Source organism: Cetorhinus maximus, chromosome 11 (genome assembly GCF_964194155.1).
Source record: "Cetorhinus maximus chromosome 11, sCetMax3.hap1.1, whole genome shotgun sequence".
Classification (NCBI taxonomy): domain Eukaryota; kingdom Metazoa; phylum Chordata; class Chondrichthyes; order Lamniformes; family Cetorhinidae; genus Cetorhinus; species Cetorhinus maximus.
Genome location: NC_135889.1, coordinates 60610346 through 60634181, shown reverse-complemented (window position 1 = coordinate 60634181; position 23836 = coordinate 60610346). Strand labels below are relative to the sequence as shown.

The following is a 23836-nucleotide window of genomic DNA, read 5'->3' as shown; positions in this document are numbered from 1 at the left end:
CAGAGAGCATTTAAGAGTCAACCACATAACTTTGGATCTGGAGTCACATGTATGCCAGACCATGTGGGGATGGCAGATTTCCTCCCCTAAAGGACCAGGTGGGTTTTTACGACAATCGACAATGGTGTCATGGTCATAATTAGATTTTTAATCCAGGTTTTTATTGAATTTAAATTCCATCATCTGCCATAGTCCCCAGAGTATTACCCTGGGTCTCTGGATTACGAGTCCAGGGACACTACCACTACGCCACCGCCTCCCCTGGCTTTTGCTTTTGATTTTTTGATGGTATCCATTTTCATCTGTCCTCATAATTAATATGCTTTGTTTGGTGTCTTGTACAGATCTAGCAGTCCAAGATATCTGTGTTTTTCCAATCCTGGCCTGTTATTCATCTGATTTTAATCATTCCACCATTGACAGCTTTCTGCACTTAAGCTCTAGAATTCCCTTTCTAATCCTCTCCACCTCATTCTCCTTCTTTAGTCTGCTCCTTACTGACTCACAACTGAGTTAGGCTGGTCATGCAGCTCAAATGCCTGACACTTGCTTACCAAAGGAAATTTTCTATGGAGGGCTTAAGTCTGGGGTGCACTTTCATGGCAGCCAAAGGAAGTGCAACAAGGACACTCTGAAGGAGTTTTGATATCAACTTAGAGTTCTGGGAGAAGCTCACCCAGGATCGTGTCCCTGGCATAACCAAATCAAAAAAGGTGTGGCTTCCTTCAAGAGCAAGTGCGAGGAGAAGAAATTCCAATCCAGCAACTTGTCCAAAACTCAATCGTTTGCAGATCGGCCTCAGCAGTCACCTATATACCCACCGGAACTCTATCAAACACCCCAGATCATGAACACGGTCATCTTCCTATCAAAGAAACAAGAAAAGAAAACCTCTTTCTTTGACCAAGCATTGGTCATCTGCACTAATATCTTCTTGTGGCTTGGTATCAAATTTTGTTTGATAACCTTCCCATGATGCATCTTGGGACGTTTCACTGTGTTAAGGGTGCCATATCAATCTAAGCTGTTTGTTATTGAAACTGGGATAATAGTTTCTTTTTGAGCTGAAAAAAATTCTGTTTCTATTTAGTGCGCCACTTTTTAAGCTGCCATCTGGTTACTGAGCCGTGTTAGCTGCCGCATTTGTTAGTTACCAACCATCAATTTCGAAGATGCATACTTCTGCAAGTAAGATACAGAAAGAAACAGAACAAAGTTAAGCAAGCATTTAACTAGTAACAGTGGCTATGTCTAGGAATTAAATTACAACTTCCAAATCACCAAACCTTTCTGATTTAAATTTTTGTGGTCAAAATTTATGCCAAGAATGAATTATGGTCAGTTATTCATTTTAGCAACATGCGTTTTTCTCTCAACTATTCACTTTCATGTTTCTTATTATCATTCTGGTGGTTAAGAGAGGGAAATAATCAGAAAGAGAAGTTTCATCAGTTTTGAAAAACGAGATGCAAACCAAGTGGTTGCAAGAAAATATTTTCCCATTTATAGGACTTTGAGATCCAGATTTGCAGGATATATCAGTCTCAACTAAAAGCATAACACATGAATAACTATACTGCTTTTCAACTATATTGTGTGTATGCTGCTTTATTTAATATTTGACTAATAATAATGCGGCAATGAAATGTTATTTTTTTGAAAAATCATCTTTTTAAAATGCAGCTAATATTTAGCCACGATTAGGAGAGCATAACCAAGTAAAACTCACTTAATCATGAAAACTTGATTATTAAAAACAATGTGAACAGCAAAAAATTTTTGGGAAACTTGCATGAGTTAGTAAATCTCAATATTCCCCTATACCAACACACTGAATATGGACTTTAACACAAAATCTACTTTACAACAAATGTGGTATTAGTCTATTTATCTGCTACCCTATCCATTTCATATCACCACCTACAGATTGTCAATTATTTGCATATCACATACACAATTTTATTAAAAACAAGCCATTCTTCTTTGCAAATGGAGTAAATAAATCTGATTTTATACATAATACAAAAAAAAATTCAATAATTTTGATTAATAACAGATTTTAATTTAGAAATGTCCTATTTCATAAATAATGAAGGAACTTTTAACATCAACAGAACCTAATACTTCATAATTTTCAAGAGGATAGCTTCAATAGTTTTCAGACACAGGATTGCCAATCTCTTGGAAAGTCCATGAATCTCATGGAATGAGACAAAAATCTCACAGGAAAGGGCACACCCTCAACAATGCTTTTAGCAGTCCAGGAGATCCTCACACTTTAAGTTTCTTGTTGCAGTAGAGGGAGGAATGAGGTTATAGGAGGGAGTGCCATCTATGATGCCAGCACCAGAGGCTGAATGGCCTCTTCCTGTGCTGCAATTTCTATCAGACTATGAAACTTACCTTTACTTAGAGTCCATGCCCAGGAGGTGGTTTGGAATATTGATGCAGAGCTGAGTTTAGGACAATGAGCACGGTGAGAAATGTCTCAAACACTGAGCCCACTGTCCATGGCACAATGTCTCGGTTTGGTTCAGGTTGGTCTGTGCCGGTCGGGTGAAGTCCAAGTACAGGTTGGCTCTGACTGATAATTCCAGTTCAGAGTTATCATAGTCACACAAAACTATTGTCCAAACCAAATTTGAGAGATAGGAAGAGAGATTGAGCCTGTTGAAAGTGGCATCAACTGGAGAGTCTGGTAGCACGTTTACTGCAGAGGTATTAAGGGTGAATATTAGTGAGTTTATAGGATTACTGTTAGTTGCAGCAGTTAGTAATAAGTGTAATGTCCCATCATGCTGTCACAAACAGACTACAATAGAATACATTACTGTTGGTTACGAAGGGAATCAGAATGCCTCCAGTGTTACAATTAGTTATCAACGTAATTTCAGTGAGTCGCTATTAGTCATGTTTAAAATCAAAGCTTCTCCTGTTTGGTTCCCCTACTTCCCTGCTCCATTTCCCTTCTTCATATCTGTTTGTGGGTGGCCTCCTGATTCTCAAAGTTTCTTGTTCAATAGCTGCTAACGTGAAACCACAAGCAAAGATATTCGTTTACAGGGAACACAAGCTTTATAAGGTAAATGCAGTAACATCTGAAGACATCACGTGGTCAGATCAAAATATGGACAGACCTCCGGGAATGTCTCCACCAAAAGTTGGCAAGGCTATTTAGGTATGACCATCAAACAGAAAAAGATGCCAATATACAGCACTAAGTTTGATAACACTTAAGTACTGCAGGCACAAGTGGAGTTCAGAAATCCGAACCACAAACATAACCCACCACCTATCCTCAGTTGCAGTAACAGGCTCCAATTTTGCAGCAAGGTTCTCTCTTACTGACCCAACAAAAGAGAATGAAATGCAATAGGCATGAGGTTGTTTGCACTCCCATAAGCTCACACTAGCCAATGTTCTACTAAGTAGATAAAATTCACTATTTGCAGAGCTTCAAACCAACTTCAATAATGCCTCAGCATAATATTATGTAAGTGCCCATTTTGGGCTTTGCCTTTGTGGTCCGGTCCTTGCTGAAAATTTCATTTGCCAACTTCCATATATAAAAAGTATAGGATAGTATAAGCAGTACATCACAATAATCACAATCCTTTGTATAAGCTACAAGTTGAAAAAATTGTTACATTGTAGAAATGTGCATATTACATTCATAGAGATCATGAAGTTTATGACACAGACAAAGAGCTAACCAGCCTAATACCACCTTCCTACACTGGGTCCATAGCCCACCAGGACACAGCTCTTGATGCAGAAATCCAAGTACTTCATAAAATCAACAGTTTGAGGTGGTACATAGTCAAAACAAAGCATCCTCAATTTCAGTGACATGTCTTTAATTTTTCTGAGCTAAGCCTATTGCCTCATTGAAAGATCTTATTCCTTCAAGGAAAAAAAAGTGCCCCCCAAAGGTTCAGATACCACAAACATCACACAGTGGCTTAATAATCTGGAGTAGAAGTCATATTCAAATCACTGGTCTGTATTAAGTTAATCAATCTTAGCAAGGACAATTACAATCGGCCTTGACGTCAAGGGAGAAAACTCTAAAAGTGCTTCTAATCGTGATTACTGCCACTGTAAATCTTAGAAAACATTAAGCTATGTGAATATAATATCAAGAGTTTTCATTAATTATAAAACACCACAGTTCCAGGTTAAAAATCTACATACTATTAATCAAGATTAACAGCCTATCTGATAATTTATCTAGAATTGGTCTGTGATGCAATAGCCTCCATGGTCAAAAAGCTTACTGAATCGTGCTGTCTAAAAGTATGGGAAGGTAGTATAGGTATGACAGAAGTCGTCGTGTGGACTCGAAACGTTAACTCTGTTTCTCTCTCCACAGATGCTGTCAGAGTTTTTCCAGCATTTTCTGTTTTTATTTTATAGGTATGAGTGTTTGAGGGGAATCATACTCTGACTGAATGCTTTTATAAGGTAAGCCTGAAAAAGAAAACTAATGAAAGAATAGGAAACATTACCATGTACGTACATATACAGTGCAACCTTGGTCTTTCCATTTTAATTTATCATCAAGATTTCTTCAACCTGGCCAAGATAATGACAGAGATGGAAGGCCCCATAGTTTGGCCATCTGACAGCTCTTCAAAAACTGTTTGGATACAATTTACACATTCAACAATAAAGCAAACTTCTGTCACTAGGATTTTATTCTTAATAACATTCAAGGGTGGGGGCATTGAAAGTGCAGGAGAGGGGGCTGTTTAATATTGTTGGTGAATTTTTGGAATTGTCAAGCTGAGGGATACAAGTACCAGTGAATGGGACTTTTTTTAATTTTAGGCAACTGTTGAAACAATTAATCAAGTAAAGCTTCTCAAAATGTGCCATTAACCTAACATTTAATGGACACCTTTTAATGTGATCAACGTGAATTTTTCAACTTCCAACATTAGCCATGTGTGTGGCCTTTTAGAGACTGGGCCAAATTATAGACAGCTTGGTGTCAATATTTATGAAGAAACTGTTCATTAATTTGGTGCAGGAATTTACTTCCAGGAGAGAGGACCTGTAGATCTCACTCTCTGATGCTACGTTCCTGAAATGAAATAATAGTTTACAAACCAACTGACTCAGTTGTCTATGATCCAACTGTTTCTATTATTTGGTGCTATAGCGACAGGATTCACAGAAGACCACACTTGGAAGATCAGCTGGCTCTATTTAGATTACATTAGATGGTGCAATAGAAGCAAACAGAAATTTAAATGAGGGGAACAGGCCTCAGTAATCTCTTGCATTAACAATTTAAGGTTGCAGGGTTGACATACCATTACGTATAATGTGATACAATTATTTCAGAAATACTTTAGTCAATGAAAATGAGATGGAGATGGAATCTGTGACCAAACTGGGTTAGAAAAAAAGTTAGAGTATCATTTTTAATTCAAGACACCAAGAATTGGACTAAAACGGTGAGAACCTCCAGATTGTATAAAATTGATAGAAGCATCATAGCGCAATTGGAGAACAGAAGAGAAATTATCAAATTTCTTGCTTTTTGTTTGGTAGTAGAGATTTCCTATGCACTATACCAGATTTGATTGTTGAACTAATCCTTTTGCATTTAGTGCATCAACCATGCAACAACTCTTCCAAAATCATAATAGATGCCCATAGATTAAGTACAATCTTCAAGACTATTTCTACTAAACTTAAGTCATCTTCCCTAGAAGTTCTTCCAGTCTAAATAGGTATACAAAAAAACTACCTAACTTGTAAAGTATGAGGTATATGTCATTTTTGTTAGTTTACAAATATTTATCAACATTGGTTTATGTACTATGATATTGAAAACAGGGCAATTAAAATAAATGCACATGCCTCTTTTGAAATTGCTTTATTTTGCGCTGCTCACCACAGTCTAGCGATGCATTATATTTACATCTACAACAAACTACTTGGATTATGGGACTTCAACCAATATACAATTAACTTTCCACTATACTATTGCTAATTCTCCTTTTTCCTAACCTATATAATCTTTTATTCTTCACTTAATGAACACCATAAATTCCAATCAAATGTAATTTTGTTAAGTCAACTACTTTCAAGCACTTCTGAAAACTGAGATGTAATAGTTAAGATACTAATTAAGGAATAGTTGGCATGAATGAGATCGACACTAACTATTTACATCTGGAAAATAAGGTCCTGCACTGTAAGTACTGACTTAGCTCATTATACCACCTCAAACAAACAGACCGACTGTTTTGATATGTCTAATTTTTTTTTTTACAAACCCCAATACAAAAACTATGCTGTATAAATACAGCATTAAAGCTCTGGCATGCTGTGTAGAAAACAGAAGGCAATCACCTCACCTTGCCACCACTCCCACCACCCCCAATTCAGTAGATGCCATTCCTTATCATGCAATGCTTGTACTCATAAATCTATGACAAATACTTCCTTAATCATTTTTTACGGGCAGGGATGCGCAGGGGGTAGTCAGTGACTTGCTAGAGGGAAAATAGGAACAGCAGGCAGCAAAGCCATTGAGAAAAATGGCTACGTGGTAAATTTGCTTTTGGAACATCAGTCATCTGTATTGGCTTTGATCTTTTGACAAAGACAGACAACAGTACAGAGCAGCATTTTTTTAATGCTACAATTGAACAAACTGCAATGTATTTCGGAAACTAAGCCTCTTTCTGTCGTAGTTAAGATCAGTAGTTCTCCAGTAACTATGCTTTAATTCTTGCTGATTATTTCTTTTGATTTGGCCATAGCCTAATCACCATCACAACTGGTCCAAAGTAAAAACAGGGCATCTGCAACAAGCAAATCACAGACTGGCGTCTTCTCAAAGTCTGCCTACTATTAGGGTCTGGAGGTAGTATTGCTGTACAATTACAGCCAGCAATTTCCACCGGTAATCATCTGTACACAGGTGTGAGATGCTTTCAACATAAGGAATCTGCCTCAGTGCCTGACATATAAAATCTTTCACATCCACACAGCAACAGAAAGACCCAGGAAAAAAAGAACACTAAGAATACAGATTGACATTTATCATTTAATGCCAGGTAATAATAGATTCAATCCTAATGATTTTGAACACAGAAGAGGAGCAAAAAGACAGATTAATACAAGAATATGATGCAATTCACTTATTTAATTTTGCCCCCAATTTTTTTTTAAGCAGTCACCTTACTATACCATTTGTGTATTATATTCCAAACTATAGTAATTACTTTTCATTATTTTAAGAAAGCGTGCAATTAAGAAATATTCTGTGGTCCTACACGTTTCTATGGTTTTCATTTGCTTTAATCATAATTAGATAATCTCTCCAGATGCACATTCTAGATATGCATACATTTAGGCACAAATGAATAAATTATGTAGATGAGAGCACTTTTACTCTCCATTATTTGGAACTTCCTTTAATGGAAAAGTGAAAGAAGAAACTTCATGAAATTAATGGACCAGAAAATAATATGGTTGTTACTCAAGTAATTCACTACACTTGCAGTGATATCCATTTATCATTCTGGCTCCGAAATAAACTTATAATATTTTAAATGTTTTTAAATTATGACAAAAATTGAACTACAGTTTAAAATTCATTACAAGAATTTTGATGATTAGGTTTTACACCTAGGAGCACAGATGAATCACCAGGTTATAAGGCAATATCTTTGAAATTCCAATTTTCTCAACTTTAACCATTTTATATGAAACTCACCATTTATTCTTCCTTCTAATGTAGTCTTTCTCAGATAGGTTAACCAAATAAATCATTGGTTTTGAAGTCAAAAGTAAATGTTTATTCAATACATCAATCTGAGAAAGAAAGCAAAAGGCGAACATTAAAGCAAAACCTGAACATAGCCTAAGCTTTTTTTTAAGTTTGCACAAACCAAAATGCCTTTCAATTTAAGCAGCTTTAACCCCATCCACACAGAAACATGAGTAGTCTCAAATAATCGAGAAATTGAATCCTCTCTCTGACCCAAAGAAAAATGTTGAATGATGTAACAGTCTTTACAACCTAATTACAAGATTTCTACAAGATAAAGTGACATCTAACACAGATTATAGAAACAAGGCAACAGATATTAATAAATCCAAGTGCATATCAAAGTTTTACCTCTTTGTCATTCCAGTCATGATAGAAGCGTACATGCTTCTTTTCCTCGATAACCCAATTCTTGACTTTGCACATTATGTCCTGTAAAAGATTAATAAACAGAGGCATTACAATACATAAACGGTAAATCAACACAGCAGGAACTGGATAATTATTTAAGTTGTCATAGCGCAGCCAAGTGCAATTTTTTCAAATGGAAGTTTTAAGGCAATGGAAAGAAAATAACTTTCAATTAATGTGAATTTTTTGTTTAGGTGAACATAATATTATGTGCTCCTTTTCCTGAAATGTGTAATCTGTCCCTTCATATTGATTGCATAAGAAAGCCAACATAGGAACCAGGAATCAAATAAATGAGAAAAGAATGGTGAGGAAAGTAGAGAGAGAAGCTTATTCTAAACAAAACATACTAATATATTTATCTAACCTCACAGTATTGAGTCAAACTGGTCCAAGGCTTCTTCTATATTTTGTTTTTTTTGCCAACACCTCCCCCTTCCAAAAAAAATGAAGAGAGGGAAAAACCGCTTCAATTCCACAATAGTAACAGAATCATGCTGGTGACCTCCAACCAGCTGCATTCAGTTTCAGAACATCTTTCTCAACAGGAATTCTAAAGGGCTTCTAGTTATCAAGCTAGTGTGCATTCAGAAGAGCAACTGCAGGAAGAGACAACTTGCTTTGTTTCTCTGTCCTTCCCTTAAAGAAAGATTAATCATCTGTGAAATGGAAACGGCAAACAGCAAGTGACACAAACTGAACCCTTCAAGCCTTTCCTTATCCATTTCATTGCTCTGAATCAAGAGCTGCGTGTGGCATGATTCTCTTCACAGGCAGGTGTTAATAAAAGGCACACTGGTCTAAAAGGTCAAACTCAGCTCTTGCATTTAAAAGCATGCATGATCTGCTTTTGTTAAATACATCTTTTAATTCATAACTGAAATATTTTAACAAGATATATCAAAACTAGAATGCAGGCTACTTCAAACTTTAAAATTTAAGATGGCTAATTTATAACTACATTTTAAGACCATCATGTAGCAATTTCTATTATATGAAATTGGCAACTTCTCAAACAAGTTTTCAATATTTCATGCTTTTCCCCTTACATTTAATTTCTCTTCCAAAAGTATCAGAGATTGCACAACACCGCGATAATAGGGTTTTCAAAACTAAAAATTGACATTGTGGTTTCAACGAACTACACCAATGTGGATAGGACAACTATTAAATTTCTCAGCATCCAAATAGATGAGAAAGTCAGTCATTTGAATAGTAGGTCTCTACCAAGACCCAATGGCATACAAATTCATTTTTATAATTTTACGTAATAGACAAAATCCGATTTGGTTCTTGCTGCTTTAAAATCTATTGCTTTACCATTGACCAAGGTTATGGAAGTTAACAAGGAAAAAAAGTGTAAAAACTAATATTTTCTTTACTCTCGCAACCTCTATTCACAAGAATAATGTACCTGGTTCAGAAGTCTCAGGATTCAAATTTCTACATAATTTTTCTTAATTTAAAAACACGACACTTAGCAATTAGACATGCATAACAATGTGAAAATGCTGGACATCATGTTTACAAACTATTCTTTAAATCTTAAAAAGGCTTCCAGGAGATTTCACTTGGCATCTTTACACATAACCTTTGACAAGTGATGTAGCCCATTTTTATTCATTGCCTAAAATTGTCAGCAATTATGTGCGTCACTGGCCACCTGCAAATTCTGAATGCCTGCTCGAGCCATCATTGCAAAAACCAATGTCAGGAGGATTAATCTGAAAAAACACCGAGTCCCCTAATGGTTTCAGCAGGTGAAATCACCCAGATGGTTAATACAACAAATAGTCAAGACTGCTTCATCAAGACAGATGGCAGACAAAATAATATAAAGGCCAAAACTTTAACAGACTTTAACAAAACTGACACAATCCCCGTACATAAAAAAATCACAAGTTGGTATTATTTTTCTTAGCTGTCACATCAAGGATCTAAGCAATGGGCTTAAGGATCTCTGTCGTGTTCTGAACATATAAAAAGCCTGTGCAAATACTTTCATTCGCCTAATATGCTGACCCTAGGTTAGCTACTGAATGAATAACTCAGTGCTAATGATGTCTACAACTCCTGGCCTCAGACATTTATAATTTATATACCAAAATATCATGTTAAATTCAGTCCTTTAATACAATTGTCAGTAAATGATCCAAGGATAACAAGCAGAAAGTAGACTTCAACATTGAGTTTCAAATATTTCATATATGAGGTGGAGGAAAGAGATTTTTTTTTAAACTTACATATTCAGGCTTTAGTTTTTTGTCTCCTCCTCTTACTGCCACTTTCTCTAGTTTGTCAATAATAGGCATAATTAGCTCTTCATCCTTTAGTCTCAGTTCTTCGTGAATAATTTCAATATCTCGAACAGGATTTACACTTCCCTCAATGTGAACAATTTCATCATCTTCAAAAGCTCCTGAAAGAGACATTTTATGTGAAATTTTAAAACATAATTTAAGTTACTAAAAGTTAAAGATGCACCATTGAACTGGATCTCTAAATTCCATCTCAGACTGCAGCGACAGAAATGTAGCAACAAACTGAAGAAAGCAATGGTATATTTGCAATGTATTCAATATCATATTTAATTCTGAACTCAACCATTATTGTTTCTGGGAGAAATTAAATACAAATTTTAAAATAACTGAAGTCATCTGCCACAGCTCTTCTGAGAATCAATCTATTTTATTATTCGGGCTCCGACGGTGATTAGATAATGAACCACTCAGACACACAATTTACACAGCAGCTAATTTCATCGTCCTGATTCCAGGGTATAGATTTTAGGGGGCCATGAAAAGAGCAGATGAAGGCGCATTTGTCATATGTGAGTGACAACTATTCACACAGTTTGAAGAAATGGTACTGGCCCTTATTAGGTACACATGCTATTATCACATATTTAAAGTACAGTTAGGGCCATAATTTTAAATTGCCAACTAGAAACATAAGGGTAAAACAACCAGATATTACTAGACTATGTGTACTGACTCATGCCCTTCCATGTCATTTTTATTCAGCTTATGCAAAACAAACTGCATGAATGTGATTCCAAAGAGCCACAACTATAAATTACCACAGTCAAAGAAAACCATAAAAATCAGGCAACAAAATATCAGTTCAATATAGATTGCAATTGCTGGACAGTTATTCTGAAAAGAATAGACTGCAGAGAACATAAAGGCCAAGCTTACAAGTCAAGTATGATGATTCATCACTACAAAAGGTTACTGCATATTATAGATCTTCCTAAGTCAGCTGCAATTGATAAGAGTGGAATTGCCTTATATTGGAATCATATAAGGAACCACTGCCTTATATTTCTCTGCAAATAATTTTTTGCTTTCACAAGTTTTTGAGAATTACATTTAAAAACTCCAACAGAAAACTGTGCTTACCTTAATTTCAAAAGCACCAAACAGCTTTAGTAAAACAAGCCTATTAATTTGATACGAGTAAATATATTAACTTTTCCAGTTTTGTTAAATGTGGTCAAATGGCCTGCAGACACTCACTGTCTATGCCTACATATGGTTACTTTAATGAGATATTAGAAGGTCACTACCACCAATGGAAGATAGCCAATAAGCCAGCTTTCAAAAGGAGAGGGAAGAAATTAGGCAGAAAAAACAAAGTCACATATCGAATTATAAAGTACTAATTCAGCATTTACTTCACAACTTTACCTCACTAGACACTCCAAGCATAAATGTTCAATTCATGGGAAAATTGTTTTCTTGAATAGAGGCACAACAGGTTATATTTTCCAGTCCTGATAATTTATAATAGTGGGACCATAGCACAGCAAGTTCTCATTCAGCAACTTCTCAGGTTATTTTTGTTCACTTCTAATGAAGTGATGGCAGGCTCCTGGTCTATATTGAGCTTGGAGTTGAGCTTTCACCAAAGAGAGAACAATAATAAGAAATATGAGATAAAGGCAAAATACTGCGGATGCTGGAAATCTGAAACAAAAACAAAAATTGCTGGAAAAACTCAGCAGGTCTGACAGCATCTGTGGAGAGGAAGACAGAGTTAACGTTTCGAGTCTGTATGACTCTTCATCAGAACAAAAGAGAAATAGAAATGTGGTGAAATATAAGCTGTTTAAGGAGGGTGGGACAGGAGGAGCTGGATACAGGGCCGATGATAGGGGGAGGCAAAGGAGGTTGCCAAAGATGTCATAAACAAAAGGTCAAAGGGGTGTTAACGGTGGTGATATTAGCAAAAGGATCTGCTAATGGTGACATTAAGGGTGCAGGATGAGCAAGTGACAGATGGTCCTAGTGGGGGTGGAGTGGGGGGGAAAGGGATCGAAATAGGCTGAAAGGTGAAGATAAAACAATGGATGGAAATAAATTTTAAGAATAACAATAGATATATGTGGGAAAAGAAACATAGATATCTAAAAAATATATATAATTATTAGAAAAAAGGGGTCAAAAAGGGCGTGAGGATGGAGGAGAGAGTTCATGATCTGAAGTTGTCGAACTCAATGTTAAGCCCAGAAGGCTGTAAAGTGCCTAATCGGAAGATGAGGTGCTGTTCCTCCAGTTTGCATTGAGCTTCAATGGAACATTGCAGCAGGCCAAGGACGGACATGTGGGCATGAGAGCAGGGTGGTGTGTTGAAATGGCAAGCGACAGGAAGGTCTGGGTCATGCTTGCGGACAGACCAAAGGTGTTCTGCAAAGCGGTCACCCAGTCTGCGTTTGGCCTCTCCAATGTAGAGGAGACCGCATTGGGAGCAGTGAATGCAGTAGGCTACATTGAGGGAAGTGCAAGTGAAGTGCTGCTTCACTTGAAAGGAGTGTTTGGGCCCTTGGACGGTGAGGAGGGGGGAAGTAAAGGAGCAGGTGTTGCACCTTCTGCGGTTGCATGGGAAGGTGCCGTGGGAGGGAGTTGAGATGTAGGGGTTGATGGAGGAGTGGACCAGGGTGTCCCGGAGGGAACGGCTCCAATGGAATGCCGACAGGGGGGTGGTGGTGGTGGTGAAGGGAAGGTGTGTTTGGTGGTGGCATGATGCTGGAGTTGGCAGAAATGGCGCAAGATGATCCTTTGTATGCGGAGGCTGGTGGGGTGATAAGGTGAGGACAAGGGGGAGCCCTATCATGGTTCTGGGAAGCAGAGGAAGGTGTGAGGGCGGATGCGTGGGAGATGGGCCGGACACGATTGAGGGCCCTGCCAATCACCATGGGTGGAAAACCTTGGTTAAGGAAGAAAAAAGGCATGTCGGAAGCATTGTTTTGGAAAGTGGCATCATCGGAACAGATGCGACGGAGGCGAAGGAACTGAGAGAACGGGATGGAGTCCTTATAGGAAGCAGGGTGTGAGGAGCTGTCGTCAAGGTAGCTGTGGGAGTCGGTGGGCTTGTAATGAATATTGGTGGATAGTCTATCACCAGAAATTGAGACAGAGGGGTTAAGGGAAGGGAGGTGTCAGTAATGGACCATGTGAAAATGATGGTGGGTTGGAAATTGGAGGCAAAATTAATAAATTTTTCCAAGTCCAGACAAGAGCATGAAGCGGCAGATGTTAAATAAGAAATAGCATTTCAACAGCCTTTAAAGGATTATTATTAAAAGTCCTGTGTATCCTTAGGCTGATCAGAAAAAAACAAAATGTTTTTTCCTGGTTCTTTGCTAAAGATAAATCATCCTTTGGCAAGCTTAAGTTTTTTTTTGGAAGACATGAGCAATTGGATAAAGAAATACACCAACTGTCCATGGACTTGGTAACATGTCACAAGAGGTTCAATGGAACAAAATCAAGCATTTGCTATAGGTGGAAATGCAGCAGCATAGATAAAAAGTTTAGTAACATAAAAAAATTGAGTTGGCTGAGTGGAAAACAGCTAGAAATGGTGTACCCCTGGGGTTAGCATTCCATCCATCTCAGCTGATTTGGGTTTAAGAGTATAGTCTTAAAATTTGCTGCTAACTCAAAAGTAGGTGGCTTGCCAAAGAACAGGCAGAACTGTAAAATACTGCAGTAGGATAGTAACATTTTACCAGAATGCACAGATAAGTGTGAGATTCTAATTAAATGGAGAGACCTAAAAGTTAATACAAAACAGTGGGGCTAACACTTAATGAAAAAAAATCAGCAAAGGCTCACAAGGGATTCAAATACTTTATTCACTTGAAAAGCAGGCTACAGGTAGATAAAGTCATAAAAAATGGATAGTAACACCATTAGTTTTATAAATAGGGGCACATTGTATAAGAAGTAATGATACATTTGTACAAAACATGGGATAAGTCAGTTAAGAGTTCTTTGCAATTTTGGGCATGCCACCATAGAAAGGACATTAAAGACAGTATGATTTAAATATATCAGAGTCTGGGATAGAAAACCAAGACACTACGATTTTCATTGGTTCACATAAAATGAGGAGGGTATTTAAAAATGTTTTCAAACTTACGAAGATTTTAGATGGGAATGGGAAAAGACTAACTTCTGGAAAGTCAATGGCAAGGGGATCCTTAGTTAAAATTAGAAGTTACTTCCTCTTTTCTTCCTGCCACCTGCCGCACACCCAACCCTACCAACACATCAGGATTGCCGGAGAATGGAATGCTTTAGCACAGGGCAGAGGGTCAAAGCACAGGCCATTTTATCATTTGGGAAAACGTTTGAAGGAAAGGGAGATGTAAGCCTATAGGGGGATCTCAAGGGGGAATTATTAACTTTTAAAAAGAAATTCGAACCCAGTTATTAACTGAAAGAATTACAACACGGTTTCACATTTGAAACAAAAACCTTTACTGTACAAGAATTAAACAAACCAAGTACTACTAGCTTAAAACAATATTTTGTAAACACTTATTCCTTCAGCCCAAAAATCTTAATGGGTCACTCCCTGTTCCATTTTATTTCCACCTAAGAGTTCCCTTATATTTTCCAGGATCTTGAGGGTTCGTTCATTTCCCCTGAGACCAAAACAAGGTGTACCACAGTTCTCAGGATTTCACTTTGATTCTCTTCTGTGTTTCTGCTATCCTCCAAGGTATGATATTTCTTGGGATCCTTCCACTGGCATTCAACTAGGCAACTCTCCTTAGGTACCTCACAATGTGGACGCCCAAACTCAAACATGGGCTTCAGTGCCTTCTTGCTTAATGGTCTACAGCTCCTGGCAGCTTTCCCTCTCTGCCTGTTCCCAGGTTGTTCCAGCTCGTTCCAGCTCTAGACGTAAACCTGCCTGTGTCTATGAGAAAATACCCAGATGAACCTGAAACAAAAGGGTATCTCCCCTGCCAGGGCAACGTGGCACACCTGGGATGTCCCAGTTGATGATTTTAATTAACTTCACCTTCCAAAGCATGTCCTTTGATCTAAAAAGTATGTGAATACTTTAAGACATTCCCTTGTTTACCAGTTGCTTTTCAACCTCTTTGGTCTGGGAAATTACATAAATAATTTAAATCCTTTATGAAGACAACTGTAGGCATCTCACCTCCACAAAGGAACTGCCATCAATAACCCCTTTACTTTGAGAAATGCAGCAGCATGGCAATGTTAAATGGTGTGTCATGCAGCTGCAATTCAGTGGAAACACAACTGAAAGCGCTGGCCATGATTACAATGAATCAATGTTGGTTTGATATTTCTATGAGCAGCACATTAGTTGATATTGCTAATGATCATTATGGCCATCTGGAATGAAGCAGAACAGCAGTTACTGGAGTGCCATCCTTTGGTGCAGAGTCCTTACAGCACATGCCACCTAAGCACAAATAAAAATCCAGTGGAAAATAACACTGGAATCATAACATGTTAAAGCATAGAAGTACGCCATTTTTACTGTGCCAGCTATTAATTATGTTGGTAGGAAAACTTCAGACGGGCAAGCTGCTAGACGGTTTGGTTAGTCTTTTGCCTTTTTTTTGTAATAAAAGGTTAATCCGTTTACGTGAATATGAACCAGATTTCAGATTCAACAGCACCTGTTCACAAGCTACAAGCATTAGTAACTGGAAAATCTCCCCCCAGTGTATATGTACATTCCTGACCCCCCACCCCTCAACAACCAGCATCCTTGTTATTTTTCCTGCCTCTGCAGGTAAGAATATTCTGCTGAGATATGGCTCTATGACCAACCAGCCTCTGACATTTCACCCAGGAAACCATTATTTATATGTAAACTACATTTTTGAATACTAATAGGCTACTTGACATTGGGGTGTCATTATTGTTGAGCTGGAGTCCAATTCTACCCTCACCTTATATCTATTAATGTACACAGAGAGGAACAAGAATTCTGTCTGCTTTTCTTTGCTGCCTAATGCAAATGCATTCTCTAACCACCAGCCAAAAGATCATTTCACACCACAGAACATGAATTTTCATACTTCAGCCATTCACTGGATAAACTCATGGAGTTATCAGGGTTACCGTTATTCCAGGTTCTTTTAGGCAAAGATGTTACCTCTATTTAGAATTGTGAATAGATTAATATTTAAGGGAAAGGTTTTTAAAATCTAACCAGGCCTGCGAACAGAAATCATTCAGAAAATTCAAGGAGCGCTTTTTATACCAAGTAGAATTCAAGAAGTAGGACGATAGCAAATGCTCCCAGTAACAGAGTAAACGCACCGTTAGCATGTGCAAAAACAATACAAATCAGGAAAATGGGTACGGAATGTGTTGGCCTCAGCAAAGGCAAAGGGGATACTACAATTGGCCAAATGTCTTTGATAATAAAGAGAAATCAACCAGATTTCCACTCCCAACTTCTTTCCACTGATCCTCTGCTGCAAATTCTGCACAATGAGAGGCTCCAGTAAAACCTCCGTCCCACTAATTATAAAGGTTCAGATATTAAACATGGGAGAAGTACCAATGGGCTTTCCAGCACCTGTACGACCAGATATACAACAGTCACCTCCTTCTAAAGGGGATTGGGAATGGGGGCAGAAAACTGGGTAGGAAGATTATAATTGCATAGCAACAGAAGTATCAAAATTGTTGAAAAGTTTGCATGCTCACTAGTATAGTACAATGCCAATCATTTAAAAAGCTGTGAACTCCAAAAAAATAATACAAATTCATCTAAATCACCTGCTTTTGGGGTGCAACACCAAATTTTCTTGAGACCCACAACTCCTGGAGCCAGGAAACAAAGGTGGGTCTCTGGCTCAAGGGATGAGAGACTGAGTAAATTGGGTAATATTCTCCAGAGTTTAGAAGAATGAGAGGTCATCTCATTGAAAAATATAAAATTCTGAAGGGGCTTGTCTAGTAGTGAAATGGTTCCTTCTGGCAGGGAGAATAGAAAAGATTATCTAAATGATGAGAGATTGCAGAGCTCTGAGATTCAGAGGGACCTGGGTGTCCTACTGTGTGAATCACAAATAGTATGTAGGTACAGTAAATAATTAGGAAAGCTAACAGAATGTTATCATTTATTGAGAGGAATTGAATGCAAAAGTAGGGAGGTAATGCTGCAGTTGTACAGGGTATTGGTGAGACCACATCTGGAGTATTGTGCACAGTATTGGTCTCCTTATTTAAAGAAAGGTGTAAATGCATTAGCAGTTCATAGAAGCTTTACTAGACTAATACCAGCAATGGGAGGGTTGTCTCATGAGGAAAGGCTGGACAGGCTGGGCTTGTATCCACTGGAATTTAGTAAAGTAAGAGGTGACTTGATTGAAACCTTTACGATTCTGAGGGGTCTTGACAGGGTGGATATGAAAAGGATGTTTCCTCTTCTGGGAGAATCTAGACCTGGGGGTCACGGTTTAAAAATGAGGGGTCGCTCATTTAAAACAGAGATGAGGAGAATTTTTTTTCCCTCAGAGGGCTGCAAGTCTTTAGAACTCTCTTCCTCAAAAGACAGTGAAAGCAGAGTCTTTAAATATTTTTAAGGCAGAGCTTGAGAGGTTCTTGATTAACAAGGGGGTGAACAGGTTATCAGGGGTAGGCAGGAACGTGGGGTTGAGAATACATTCAGATCAGCCATGATCTTATTGAATAGCAGAGCGTGTTCGAGGGGCTGAGTGGCCTGCTCCTAATTCATATGTTCGAATGTAGACACTGCAGAATCTAAAACACAGGGTGGGGTCACAGTCTCAGGGTAAGGGGATCATCATTTAGGGCCGAGATAAGGATAAATTTCCTCACTCAAAGATTTGTGATCTTTGGAACTCTCTATCCCAGAGGGTTGTGGATGCTCCAGCGTTGAATATATTTAAGGCAGAGATAGATTTTTGGTCTCTTGGGGAATCGAGGGATATTTGGAATGGGCAAGAAAGTGAAGCTGAAGATCACCCATGATCGCACTGAATGGTAGAGCAGGCTTGAAGGGATGTAGGATCTACTCCTGCCTCTATTTCTTATGTCCTTAAGTCTCATCCATCTATCCACTTAGTTGGTTATCAGAAGGCACAACAGATGAATGACGGATACTACTTAAACCAATTATTCCATCTTGCCAAACCCCATCCAGAATGTCCTTAATTCCCTCAGTACTTCATCAGTGCAAAGTAGCTAAGGCAATAACCAGTGTAATCGGGAAAAATCAAACTTGTAGCCCAAGACTTAATTCAAAATTATTTTTAAAACAAGTCATTGTGATAAAACTGAAGTTTGTTATCCTTTATCTTAGTTTTGGTCCCTCTTACTCAAGTTATAAGAGATGAGTTTAAAAACAGAATTTGTAATCAGAATCATGTACCCTTAACTAAGTATAGCTTAACTCATGGTAAAATTTGTATACGTTTAGTCAGTTGTTTCCAAAGCTACAAAAAGTTTGACAAAGGTAACAAAAATATATTTTGTGATTTGCTCACTGTAAGATTTGCAATCCCTTTTGAACTTAGCCAAAATTTATTCAAATGCATGATTGTTTTCGAAGTATGAACCAAGACAGTTGAAATTGCACTTCTGCTCTCACGCTTTCTCCTCTCTCCCAGAACCACGGCAGGGTTTCCATTGCCCTCACCTTCCACCCCACCAGCCTGTGTATTCAATGGGTGCCATTTCCACCACCTTCAACATGATGCCATCACTAAACATACCTCCCCCTCCACTCCATTCTTTCCACCTCATCATTGCACCTACATAAAAAGCCATGATTATCTGTAACTTTTCCCAGTTCTGATGTAACTGTTTCTCTCTCCACAGATGCTGCCAGACCTGATGAGTATTTCTAGTATTTTCTGTTTTTACTTTGATTCCCAGCATCTGCAATATTTTGCTTTTGAACTACTTGAAATTGGAGAGTTGGTTGGTATCTTTGGAGAAATTGATTAGTGCAGTTAGTTCCCAAAGTTGAAAGAATACCAGTATATAAAAAGATTACATTCAAAATCATAAACAATTTAAAAAAAGATAATCAAACAACTAGACAAACACATTAAATTTCTAACCCAAAATACAAACGTGCACAGGTTGCAAAGCAACAAATTGTGTAACTCACAGTTAGGATAGCTACACTTGACTTGCTAACATGAATTTCTACATTCATAGCACTGAGTCTTGCAAGTGAACCAGGCAGTCAATTTATGAAGAGAAATGTTTATGAAAATGCAAAAGCTTTGCAAGAAACAAAGAATAATCCCACATGGAAACTGAACAGGGTGCATCTCAGTGAAAAAGCATTGATCCAATCCAGAATCAAAAAACAAACTTTGAGTCATTGCATGACTAGACTGAACAACAAAGGTGGCAATTTTTAAAAACAAACCAAGCTAAATTGTAGGAAAGAGTTGTTGGAAGTTGCAAGTTAATTTTTTTTTGCAGTGACAGATGCGGGGAAAGAAGTGACAGTTCTAGGTTTCAGCAGTTGCATTATTACCAGTACTTTAACCATCCATATTATTCCTATTCTGTCAGCCGTGGCTCAGCACATAGTGATGTTGCTCAAGTCAGAAGTAGCTGAGCACGAAAATCTAAGCTGATACTCCAATGCAGTATTAAGGGAGTGCTGCACTGTTGGAGATGCCGTTTTTCAGAGGAGATGTTTAACCAAGGTGCCATCTATCCTCTTAGATGGACGTAAGAGATCCCATGGCACTATTACGAACAGCAGGGAAGTTATCCCCTTTGCCCTGGTTGATATTTATCCCTCAATCAACACCACAAAAACAGATCATCTGGTCATTATAATTGTGCCCTGTAAACCCATTCTGTATCTTCTCTGCTGTCATCCCAAACAGATCTATCTTAACTTCTGTTACGTTGTCAATTTTCCATACCCTGATCTTACTTCAAATTTCTTAGGATGTAGGTAATGCTGGCAAGGCTACAGTTGTTGGCAACTTTAGTTACCCTGAGGGTGGTGGTGGTGGGCCTTCTACTTGAATTGTTGCATTGTGCTAACAGTAATCCTACAACAGCATTAGACAAGTTATTACAGGATTTTGACTCAGCACTAATGTAGGAATGGTGATATACGTCCAAGTCAGAGACTGAGGGGAACTTAGAGGTGATGCTGTTTCCTTCATCTTGCTCTTGTTCCTCTACTTGGTGGAGAGGATAGATATTAAGTCCAGTAGCAAGGGTGCCAAACAAATGGACTGCTCTGTGTTAGACAGTGTCGAGTATCTAAATTTAGATATTGTATCTAACCAAGCAAGTGGTAAGCATTCCAAAATATTCCTCACATCAGTCTTGTATATAGTAGAGAGGATTTGAAAGAGATGGAGGTGAACCACTTCTGTTCTTGTTGATATGAATGATCCAGTTAAGACTGCTGGTGTGCCTCTTATCCCCAGTTCTACCATGGATATTTTTAAAGAGCTCTGCAGGAATGTGCTGTTGAAAGTCATGAGGAAATGCTGGGCCTTTTCATGTTGGATACCGTTACTGTCTGGCATGTATTTTATCTGCTACTTGACAGCCAAAGCCTCGATTTTGTCCAGGTCCTCCTGTAGGTTGGCATGGTATGCTTTATACTAAGAGGATTTGAGGATTAAACAAAACTCTAGAATCACAAGTCTCACCCCTGAACTTAAGGGAAGGCCCTTGATGAAGAAGCTGGTGTTGATTAGACTAAAGAACTCCTACAGTCATGTACTGGGGATGATGATGATTGGGCTCCACCATGACAACTTTGCATCAGGTTTGACTTCTGCTACTTAAGTTTTCTTCTTGACCCATGGTTATCTCAGTTTTTCCAGGGCTCACTGGTGCCACACTTGGTTGAAAGTGGCCTTGCTATCAAAGGAATCTGTTCTCACTCATCCTCTGGCATTCATCCACACCTGAATATTAAAGTTGTGCTGCAGCTGGAGCTGAGTGGTTCCTGCAAAACATGATCTGAACAATAGCAAGCAGATTATTGATGGAGGTATTGCTTGATGGCACTATTCAGAAGTCTATCTCTTCGCTGCTGATTGAGAGGAAGCTTATGGAACAGGAATTGGTTGGGTTACATTTGTCTTCCATTTGTAGACAGGACAGACTAGAGCAATTTTCCACATTATCCGGTGAACGTCAATATCAGACTTGCACCAAAAGAGCTTTAGGTAGTGGTGGGGATCATTCTAATGTGCAAATTTTCAGCACTACAGCTGGGTCTCTATCAGAGCCCAAAGTATTTGCTGCATCTAGTGCAATCAGCTACTTCTTGGAGTGAGCCAAATTAGCAGGATACTGAATGCTATGAAGGTGAGGATCTTGGAAGGCAGCCAAGTAGGGCAGCCCACTTTTGCACCTTTGGTGGGAGACACTTCAAGTTTGTCTCTTATACCCATGTGCTGGACATAGTTATAGTTGAGGGTGTAGATATTCATCGAGTTTCATTCTCCTCTAGTTGTCTGTGCACCATTATTTACTGGTGGTGGGGCAACAGATTTGCTCTCATCTGTTGGTTGTGCAACCACTTAGCTCTGTCTACAGCCTTTTACTTTTAGTGTTCAATATGCAAAGAATGGCAAACTTGCACTTCTATAGTGACTTTCACAGCCTCGGGACATTCCAAAGCAATTTACATCCAGTTATGTTCTTCTGAGGTGCAGTCACTTTAGGAAATGTGGCACCCAATTTATGCAATGTTCCCACAAACAACAATTATGATATAGTGACCAGGTAATGATGTTGTGATGCTGGTTAAGGAATAAACATTGGCCAGGACACCAGGGATAACTCAGCTACTCATTCAAAACAGTGCCATGGGATCTTCTTCCTGAGGGGGCAGCTGGAGTCTCAATTCCACATTTTATCCTAAGGATGGCACATCCGATTGTGCAGCACTCCTAAAGTATCACGCTTGTTAACATAGACTATTATGCTCACGTTTCTTGAGTACAGGTCAAGGAAACAAAAAGACTTGCATTTATATCGTGCTTTTCATGACCTCAGAAAATTCCAGAGTACTTTACAGCCAATTCAGTACTTCTGAAGTGTATACGCTATTATAATGTCATCCCCCATGTTGTAGCCTCATTAGGTAGGTGGCTAATTTTTAAGTATGCCTGGTGTCAACCATGCTATTGTCAAAATCATTTCCAACATGCTCAGCTGAAATACTGTAATATAGAAAAACACAATTTGAAATGAGCATCATTTGGAATTCTAACAAAAGTTGCCACTGGTTGAGTAATCAGTACTAACCATGAAGTTTAAAGTGGGTTTCTGTCTGTTTTTCCCATTCAAATGCATAAAGTATTTGCTGTAAAAGCACGTAACAAAGTTAACTGGAATACACTATAGAAATGTCTTTTTTTTTAAAACAAATTATTTGGAAAAATAATCATACATAGTTGAAAACTGTTAACAGCAATTTTTCACTTGAGCTGATTAAATGCATCTTACAAAACTGCATACTATACATGTTCAGATAGCAGATCTAATACGAACCAAGGGTCAAAAATATCAAGTCCAAGTACAGACTTTGAGAGGCTTAGTAACTTAAAGTAAAAACATTGATAAAGGTTTGCAAAGATATGAAAGATGACTTTATAGTGTAGTTTAATTATATTTTTGTAGAATATGTAACTTCTGAATTTTTATTCCTTTCCTATGATTGCTGTGAGCAGGGAGCTGACAGGGTGCTTGCAGTTTGGGTGTAGTATGAAAGATCCATAAAAGTAAACAAGTTCTCTGCTGATGAACAGTGTGGTTATAAACACAATGCACCATAAACAAATGGTAAAAGTTGCTAACTTGGAGCAGAGGGGGACAGAGGTGCTACTGTTTACCTCAAACACTTGTGAAGGCTCATGTTACAAAAATATATATAATTTAATTGACCTATAACTTAAGTTATATCAAGCGTTAGATTAAAAAAAACTATAAACAAAGGAATCTCTTTTTTTTTTGGAGTGCACAGGGAATTTATTTAATTGCGCAGCCGCCCAATAATATTCTGTCCAGTGATATAGCTCTTGCCTGGATGAGTGCAGCTCCAACAACACTCAAGAAGCTTGTCACCATCCAGGACAAAGCTGCCCACTTGATTGCACCCCTTCCACAAACATTCACTCCCTCCACCACTGACGAACAGTGGCAGCAGTGTATGCTATCTACAAGATGCACTGCAGAAACTCACCAAGGCTCCTTAGGCAGCACCTTCCAAACCCACGACACTACTATCTAGAAGGGCAAGGGCAGCAGATACATGGGAACACCACCACCTAGAAGTTCTCCTCCAAGCCACTCATTATCTTGACTTGGAAATATA

General features: G+C 38.2%; 1 protein-coding gene across 4 annotated transcripts in view; it reads right to left on the bottom strand.

The window, feature by feature from the left end:
• Positions 1-23836, bottom strand: part of ola1 (Obg-like ATPase 1) — a 204562-nt gene that overhangs the window by 91283 nt on the left and 89443 nt on the right. For all 4 annotated transcript variants that reach the window (XM_078552075.1, XM_078552077.1, XM_078552076.1 and 1 more), the window contains 3 exons: positions 10447-10622; positions 8144-8224; positions 7739-7836 (listed from right to left, as the gene is read on the bottom strand). In XM_078552075.1, the coding sequence (XP_078408201.1) occupies positions 7739-7836; positions 8144-8224; positions 10447-10622 (355 nt within the window). The remainder of the gene's footprint in view (positions 1-7738; positions 7837-8143; positions 8225-10446; positions 10623-23836) is intronic.